Here is a 9,269-nt window from a genome sequence, read left to right as displayed (position 1 = left end):
TAAAAATTGGAAACGTGTATTTGGGAGTGTAGTGTGTGTATGTACGTGTGTGCATGTGCCTACAGAAACACATAAATGGTACTAATGTTGTTTGGATTTAAGAACAGTAAGAAGTGTGTGTGTGTGTGTGTGTGTGGCAAGAGGGGGAGGATAAAATTTCAATCTCAAGATGCAAAAATAAAAAGTTGCTGTTAATTTTTCTTCCTTTTTGCCGAAGAAGTTAAGTGTCTGGTGTCAACTGATAAAAATACAAATGCAATTAACCAAGTAATTAGAAAGAAAGGAAGGAACAGATTTATTTGCTTGTTTGTTTGTTTGTTAACCCTTTTTCTTTTACCTCTTTACTTCTCTTGTGCAATGAATTCAATGACAAATAATAACTAAAAAACAAAATGAAAATAAAATAAATAATAATAATAAAAAAAAACAGAAAAATAAGCCCACATCAAGTAAATTATCGGTTAGTTTAGTTAAACTTTAGTACAAAGTAAAGTAAAAATAAAATTGTAATGAAATCAGCAGGCAACACAATTAGAAAAAGTACAATTCTTCTTCTGTATATAATAATAATAATAATAATAATAATAATAATAATGATGATCCTTTCTACTCATAGGTATAAAGCCTGGAATTCCAGGGGATGGGGCAAATTAATTATATTGAGCCCAGTGTTCAACTGGTACTTATTTCGTAGATCCTGAATGGATGAAAGGCAAAGTCAACCTCGGCAGAATTTGAACTCAGAATGTAAAGCCAGATGGAAATGCCGCTAAATATTTTGTCTAGCATTGTAACGATTCTGCCAGCTCACTGCCTTACTATTATCATTATTATTATTAATAATAATTAATTAATAATAATAATGATAAAAGAGGTAATAATACTATTTTTAAAAAATACCAACGAAAAGTGTTGGAAAAGGAGAAAGGAACTCAAAAAAAAATATTTATAATTATCAACTAATAAATATACGTTTACATACAAAGAAAAAGATATTTATCTACATTAAAATGTTAAAAAAATAAATTTTTTTTAAAAAAATGAATTCTAAAATTACATCATAAGGACAGGGATGGGGGAGGGGGGAAGAATGAAAGCAAAATGCTAAATCGTTAAAAAAAAATTTCTGTTTCTTCCTTTCATGTTTTTTTTAATTATTTAATTTTTTTTTTTATTTCAGTTTCCACCATGTTATTTAAATTTTTTTTTCCCCAGTGATTGTGGAGAAGGGGAATTTTGTGTGAGTGTGTATGTATGTTTAAGTAAATATATTTTGGGGAAAATTAGTTCTCGATGGAAACTGAAGTTTAAAAAAAAATCCTGCAGCAGTATTTTTTTTTTTACACGAGAAAAAAATACAAAAAAAAAAAACTGGGGGGGTCAGATGTGTGAAATTATACGAGCAAAGTGTGAAATAAAATTGTTTAATTAATTAATAGTCGGTTTCGCAATAGACCAAAATATAAAGGTATTGTTATTATGAACGGGACTGTTTTTTTGTTGTTTATCTTTTAATAAAAGACAAAAAAAAAATCGGTGAAGATTATCTTTGAAAATTATTTTGGTTTTGTTGGTTTTTGTTGCTTCTTTTCCCTTTATCTTCGAGGGGGCATACATGTGTGTGTCTGAGAGAGAGAGGAGTGATTCATTTTATTCTTTAAAAAAAATTTCTTCTTCATAAACAGAGAAAAAAAAAAAAAATTTTTTTTTCTCCAACATTGCCCCATCATTCTCTCAGCCCTTTCGACCTCTCTCAAATATTAAATGATTCGATCATTTGGGTAGGTAGTTAGGTAGGTTGGTGGGTCGCAGCGAGGGGGGGGCTTAGATAGGGAAACATTTAGAGAGGGTATAAGGTGATGAAAATTAAAAACATCAGCAGCAGCTCTGAAATTCGAAATGGGGAAGGAGAGGGAGGACAAAAAGCCTTACTCTTTTACTGGTTCCAGCCAGTGGGAGGGAGAGCAGCTGCAGCCCCAGTTTTTTTAAAAATCTTTTCTTTTATTTCTTTATCAATAATAATCTTCGTTTACTTTTTTCATCGGTTTTTTTATCCCCCCCACTGTCCCATAAATATGAAATTGTAAAAAATTTTCAACGAATCGAAAGAAATAAAAATAATTGTTTCTAATATAGGCACAAGGCCAGAAATGTAGGGAAGAGAAAAGGTGAGTTGGTTAAATCAATCAACCCCAGTACATGACTGGTACTTTTTTTTATCAACCCGTCGAAGGATGAATGGCTAAGTTGATCTCGGTGGGATTTGAACTCAAAACATAAAGAGCCATAACAAAATGCCACAGGCATTTTGTCAATGCTCCAATGATTCTGCCAATCAAATAATAATAATAATAATATTAATAATGACTGTTGAAAAAAAAAAGTCATTTTTTTTTAATAATTCCTTTCCTAAACTTTAGGATCCGAGTGCTGATGAGGTTGATGATGATGATGATGGAAATGCACATGCTGATGATGATGATGACCATGAGGATGGTGATGCTGATGCTGCTGCTGTGGCTGCTGGTTATGATGCTGGTGATGGTGGTCAGTGTGGTTTTCGGCACCGGTACCGACACCAACTTTTAACATTTCTTGAGACAGGGGTTGGGGCATCGATGCAGCAGTTGTCGTAACTCGAGATGATGTGTCCTGATGCTGATGGATGTGGTGATGGTGCTGCTGCTGCTGTTGTTGTTGTTGCTGCTGCTGCTGCAGCGGTTGCTGTTTTTGCTGTGGTTGCTGCTGGTGCTGTGGCTGTTGTTTCTGCTGCTGTTGCAATTGTTGATGATGATGATGATGATGTTGCTGCTGCTGTTGCAATTGAGGTTTGTGTTGGTGTTGGTGCTGCTGCTGTGCCTGGAGCAGCTGATGCTTGTGCTGCTGAGGCTGCGCTTGTTGCACAGGATGATGATGATGATGAAAGTGTTGTGGCACAAGGGTCGGCGTCACGGCCAAAGTAGGGGCCTCGCTAAGGGAACTGCTGTCGTCACCTTCCACTTTGTGGGTTTTCACGTGCTGCGCCAGCGTATCGGGGTGGTCAAATTCTTGACCGCAGAAGCTGCATTTGCAGTCGTTGTCACTCTGGTGAGTACGGACATGGTCAGTGAGATGGCTACTGCGGGCAAAGGCTTTACCGCAGTAAACACATTTGTACGGTTTCTCGCCGGTGTGTGTACGTACGTGCACGGTGAGGTCGCACGCATGCAGAAACGTCTTGCCGCAGTAGTCACACTTGTGCACCTTATCGGTGGTATGAGACTTAATGTGTGCAGTGAGATGCGAATTGACGATAAAAGTTTTGCTGCAGAAACAGCATTTGTAAGGCTTGTCCCCTGTATGCATCCTTATGTGTATAGTCAAATTACTATTCACTGCAAATGTTTTCCCACAGTACTCACACTTATACGGCTTGTCCCCACTATGGGTACGCTTGTGTTGGGTGAGGTTGCTACGACGAGTAAAGGACTTGGTGCAAATGTCACACGGGAAGCTCTTCTTCTCATTAGTTGTTGTAGTTACTACGGGGCTACTAATTTGGCCTATTATATTACCAGAACTATCTCGCTGCACAATGTCGTTGAGAGCGCTGCCGTCTTTACCAACACCGTTGTCTGCATGATTGTTCAAACGGGAGTTACTGTTATCGGACATGTCCTTTATTGGCACAGCTTCTGGGTGCACAGACTTCATATGTGAATCAAGCTCCCCCGTAGTGACAAACTTTCTAGGGCACTTTTGACATTCAAAGCAACGGCCCTTGTTGTGGCCGTCCATGTGTGAAATGAGTAGGTTGCGTTTGGTAAACTCTACATTACAAATATCACATTTATAAGGTTTGTCATTGGCATGAGTTTCCATATGAGCATTGTAGTTGTTTTCCAAGGCATATAGTTTCCCGCAAGTCTCGCATTTGAACGGCTTTCTGCCAATATGTGTGCGCATGTGGTCACTGAGGTTACTGTTCCTGGTGAACGCTTTTCCACAGAAGTCACACTTGAATCTTTTCTCGACAGTATGGGACTTCACGTGACTTGCCAGGGCTGAGCTATCACTAAAAGTCTTACCACACTGTTGGCATAAATAAGGCTTACCACCCGAATGAACTCGCATATGCAGCGCGAGGTCATCGGTACTTGCAAAACTCATGTTGCAGTACTCACAAGCTCGGGCTGCTTTATGATTATGGCCGTGACTGGCTGTATGGTTAACACCAGAGACGATGGTTTTGTCCTTCTGATCTACCGAAGAATCTTCATTCTCCTGGTACTGATAGTCGTGCTTTCCGTTTGGAATACTGAACTCATCATAACCATAGTCAGACTGATCTCCATGTTCGTAGAGACTCTCTCGTCTTGCCATTTCATATAGAGACGATATTTCATTCTGTGGTAAATAGTAGTGGGTCTGTTGGTATAAAAAGGAATCGGATACGTGGCCATTATGGGTAGCTGTTTGGTAGTTTGAAAAATCTCCATTACCCCCGAAAGGCATCAGGGAATCTTCATCATCTTGGTCAATACACTCACTTGAAGGTGGTTCTTCAATGAGTACATGCACGGGGAAGTTGTACTTCAAATCCTGACCGCCGCTGTCCACGATAACAGCTGAAGCAGTATCGAATTCAGACATGATGCTAGGGGAAGGGAATGGTAACTTTGAAGGGTTGAAGATGTTAAAATATTAGATTTGTTAACTGCTCCTTCTGTCAGATTCAGAGACTTTGGTGTTTAATGGCAGCCTGCAATTAAAAAGAAGAAAAAAAAAGTTAAAGTATATAAGCAAAACTAGATACACAGACAAAAAGAAAAACACACAAAAAAGCAGATTTTCAAAAAAGTAAATAAAAAAAAACTATAATTTTCTTTCATTTTTTTTTAACCCTTTAATGTTCAGATTACTCTGTTAAATGTAATAACTTTTCACTCAAATTATTTTTAATTAATCCTGCATTATCTTATAGCTTTTGAGGTTTCAGTGATGTGATTGTTTATTTTTAGAATGTCAATGTAGGTTAGGAGTGAGAGGCTAGATATCGCCAGTTTGAATATAAAACATGTAGAATATATTGGGCCGGATTTGGCCAGTTTAAACACTAAAGGGTTAAACACCTATTTCTAATACAAGCAGAGATAAGATTTTTTTTGTTTTGACCCCTTAGGATTTTAAACTGGTCATGTCCAGCCAAAATATTCTTACTGTTTCATGTGTAAACTAACCAGATCCTTCCTCTCACACCTACCCTACAATATCATCATAAAAATAAACAATCAGCTCAATGAAATATCAAAGCTACAAGATTAAGCATGATTAATTCTAAACAGTTTGAATAAATAAGGATTACATTTGACAGAGTATCTGAAAACTAACGGGTTAATTTGCATATTTCTATATCGTTGGAGAAGATTAGATGATTTCATAAGTGAATGCCCCTCCTCCTATCAGTAAATAGTGTAACACATGTGGGAACAATACCATCAGTCAGACACATGTATCACATCTATAATCAAACACACTGAATATGCTACATGTTGAACTTAAGTGGTTCTAACCGAGCATCTTAATGTCAAAACCATTACCTTATTTCATGGAATTATTTAATTTTGTAGCCACACTTATCATTCCAGATCAGGCACTTATGGTCTTTTGTAGAGCCATTAACCCATTAGCATTTAAACCGGACATAACTGGCTCAAATATTCAACCTGTTTTATGTTGGAACTAGTCAGAGCTGACCTCTCACACCTACTCTACAATGTCATTCTGAAAATATACAATCATCAAAATTTTGAAGCTATGAGATGACACCTAGCAATGCGAATAATTAAGCATTACAGTTGACAAAATAATCTGAATGCTAAGGAGTTAAAAAGTTTTTGTAGTTTTTGTTTACATCCCTTTAAAATTCTTGGTTCAAATCTGATCTAGAGTCTCTATGCCTTTTGACTTTTCAAGGTTGATTTAATCAACTAAAACGACGGGAGATTCCACACAATGAGTGAAGCCTAAATGACAGAAACCAGAACACACACACTGAGTATATAATTCAATAAGAACCAGCACTATGTAATTACAAGCGGTTGCTCAAAAGTTCCTGGCTTTAGGGGTATCACGAAAGGCCTGGTTGGAGGTCCAACCTTCTGAGTTCTTTTACAAGGCTTAGAAAAACTTAAGGACCACTGTAATAAGTGTGTGATTCTGAGAGAGGAATACATTGAATAAAATCATAGTTAACTGATCCTCCTGTATTTTCTTTTATCCAAAGTCAGGAACATTTCAGCACCTGCTTGTACAATGTTGATCATCCAATCAGAGTCCATGGTTTATATTCTGTCACTGACATAATCTTCCATTTTGAATATATGATCAACATATATCAAAATCACTGGCTCAGTCTACTTGGCTGTAAAATGCTGAAAATCAGCTCATTGCTATCAGTAGCAAAGTCAGGTGCAGCTTCATAAGTTAAGAAGCTTACTTTGCAACCATGTGGTTTTGAGTTCAGTCCCACTGCACAACACCTTGGGCTTCCACTATAGCTGCAGGCTGACCAATGCCTTGTAAGTGAATAGACAGAAACTATGTGGAATTTCGTTATGTATATGTGTCCATTGTATGTGATGTGTGTGTGTGTTTATGTCACCCACACTTGGCATAGTGTTGGTTTGTTTATGTCCCTGCAACTTGATGGTTTGGCAAAACAAAACCACAGAATAGTACCAGACTTCCTCGATATACTATGTCTGAGAACAAAAACAAAATGGTCACAGCTGGAACACATCTCTGACTTGAGCATATATATATATACAAAAGCACCCACTACACTCTCAGAGTGGTTGGCGTTAGGAAGGGCATCCAGCTGTAGAAATTCTGCCAGATCAGATTGGAGCCTGGTGCAGCCATCTGGTTCGCCAGTCCTCAGTCAAATTGTCCAACCCATGCCAACATGGAAAGCGGACGTTAAACGATGAAGATGATGATGATGATGATAAACAGGATAGCAACAAATAAAAATTTTGAATTCTTGATTATTTTAGAAATTAACTGAAACCCACTGAAAAGATAATAAAAGCTGTTGCTGAATTAGTTGTGTCTCTCTAAAAGAGTATAGCCATTAGCTTAATCTATGATCTCTAAGACAGAGAGAGGTTACCATTTTTAAAATAAATTTCACATTACTAAAACCTGGAGTGATTACTAAATTTCTAAGGCTTATTATATGGAAGATCTTACACAAGAGATTGGCAGAATTGTTAGAACGTTAAACGAAATATCTTGAGATAATTGTTCTGCTTCTTTACATTCACAGTTTGAATTCTGCCAAAGTCAATTTTTGCCTTTTATCTTTCAAGGGTATTCATTATTGCTTTAATGCCCACTCTTTCACGTTTGCATCAGTTGGACAGAATTTATTGAGGCAAAATTTCTACAGCTAGTTGGATGCTCTTCCTGTCACCAACCCCTACTTGCTTCCAAGCAAGGTGATATTTCCCCCATATGACCAGACATTCTGATAGAACAGCAGAAATGAATGACACTGCTTGTATGACAATGGCACATTATTTATAACTATTGCGTAATGTCAAAACAAGGCTTTGCACACAAGACAGGCTTCTTACATCCACTAACAAGTCTTTAGTCAGCTCAGAGCTATAGTAGAAGACGCTCACACAACGTACCATGCAGTGGTACTGCACCTGAAACCAAGTGGTTACTAACCACTCAACCACACCACGAAAAATAAAAGCAGCAGCACATATGCTAGGATACAACAACCTCCTAAGCAGACTGAGGAGTATATGAGTAGTATATGGGAACCAGTATTAAAGGAAGGATAGGAAAATATTAAACTAAGCAAGAAATTCAAAAGAAGGCAGTAGCATCGAACTCCATCCGACAAAAGTGGAAAGATGATAGGGTACTGAAGCAATTAATGAACTGCTCAAAGGTGGAAGTGGTATAGCTCAATTTTGCGAAGGAATTTGACAAGGTCGACCATAGAATATGCCACAAAATAAGGGGACTTGGCATCACAGGTAAAGTCGGAGAGTGGCCGCATGATTTCCTGAAGGACAGGAGCCAAACTGTAGCAGCGAACAGAGCTCTCTCCACAGAGACACCAGTAGTGAGTGGAGTACCCCAGGGCACTGTACTGGGGTCACTGCTTTTCATGGTAGCCCTATCGGATATGCCATCAGTGACAGAGGCGGCTATGCTTACCAGCTATGCCAACAACACAAAAGTTGCACAGTCAGTCAAGGAAACCTCTGATGCTACGCTCTTACAGAAAGATCTTGATGCCATCTATATATGGGCTGAGGATAACAACATGCAATTTAATGCAAGTAAATTCCAGGCCCTCTGCTACCAGTTAAGCACTGCTCAGGCATCACGACATCAGTACATTGGACCAAGTGGAGCAACGATCCCAGAATCAAATACGGTGCGTGATCTTGGAATAGAAATGAGCAACAATGCCTCATTTCACACATATCAACAAAATGGTAGCAGTATTCAGAAGACTGGCCGGTTGGATTCTGAGAACCTTCCGGACAAGGGACCAAGAAACTACGATGACACTATGGAAGTCATTTATCCTCAGCTGACTGGACTTCTGCTCTCAGCTATGGTCACCTTATACTACAAGGACGATAGCAGAGCTTGAAACAGTCCAAAGACATTACACAAAGAAAATTGCATCAATGGAACAACTGAGCTACTGGGACAGATTGAAAGAGCTATGACTCTAAATTTTAAATTTTATATAGATATATGTATATATAAAAAAGAAATATATATGTGTGCGACCCCATTTGGTCATGAATGACCATGGGATTGCACCTAGAAAGTTACCCTCCGAGGCACAAGTCTGGGCAAGGTTGTTTATGGAAGACTAGCAGTCACCCACGCATACCAGCCTCCCCTCTCCAAGCCACCGATGTTATCCAAGGGAAAGGCAAAGGTCAATACAGCTTGGCACCAGTGACGTTGCAGCTCATTTATTAACATGCAAGTGGCTGAGCACTCCACAGACACGTGTACCCTTAATGTAGTTCTCGGGGATCAGTGAGGTAGTGAATGACCAGTTCAAAAGTGTCTTTACCACCTCGTTGGAAAACAGACAAGTGAATGAATCAGTGGACTTCTTTGCCACCTCACCTATAACCAGCAAGGCAGTTACGATGGAATACATCGACATTAGCGAAGAAGATATACTACTAGTCACAGATGAGGTGGACAGCAAACTCAACTGCTGGTCCTGATGGTTT

At 38.5% G+C, this 9,269-nt stretch overlaps 1 protein-coding gene across 3 annotated transcripts in view; it reads right to left on the bottom strand.

The window, feature by feature from the left end:
• Positions 1–1,293: 1,293 nt before the first annotated feature.
• LOC115221776 (zinc finger protein 708-like) overlaps positions 1,294–9,269 on the bottom strand; it is a 51,474-nt gene continuing 43,498 nt past the window's right edge. For all 3 annotated transcript variants that reach the window (XM_029792000.2, XM_029791998.2, XM_029791999.2), the window contains exon 2: positions 1,294–4,741. In XM_029792000.2, coding sequence (XP_029647860.1) covers positions 2,410–4,632 — 2,223 coding nt within the window. In that variant the 5' untranslated portion in view covers positions 4,633–4,741 and the 3' untranslated portion in view covers positions 1,294–2,409. The remainder of the gene's footprint in view (positions 4,742–9,269) is intronic.

This window comes from Octopus sinensis, linkage group LG18 (assembly GCF_006345805.1).
Source record: "Octopus sinensis linkage group LG18, ASM634580v1, whole genome shotgun sequence".
Taxonomy (NCBI): Eukaryota; Metazoa; Mollusca; class Cephalopoda; order Octopoda; family Octopodidae; genus Octopus; species Octopus sinensis.
Note: the sequence above shows the minus strand (reverse complement) of the source record. Positions and strands in the feature narration are given on the sequence as shown.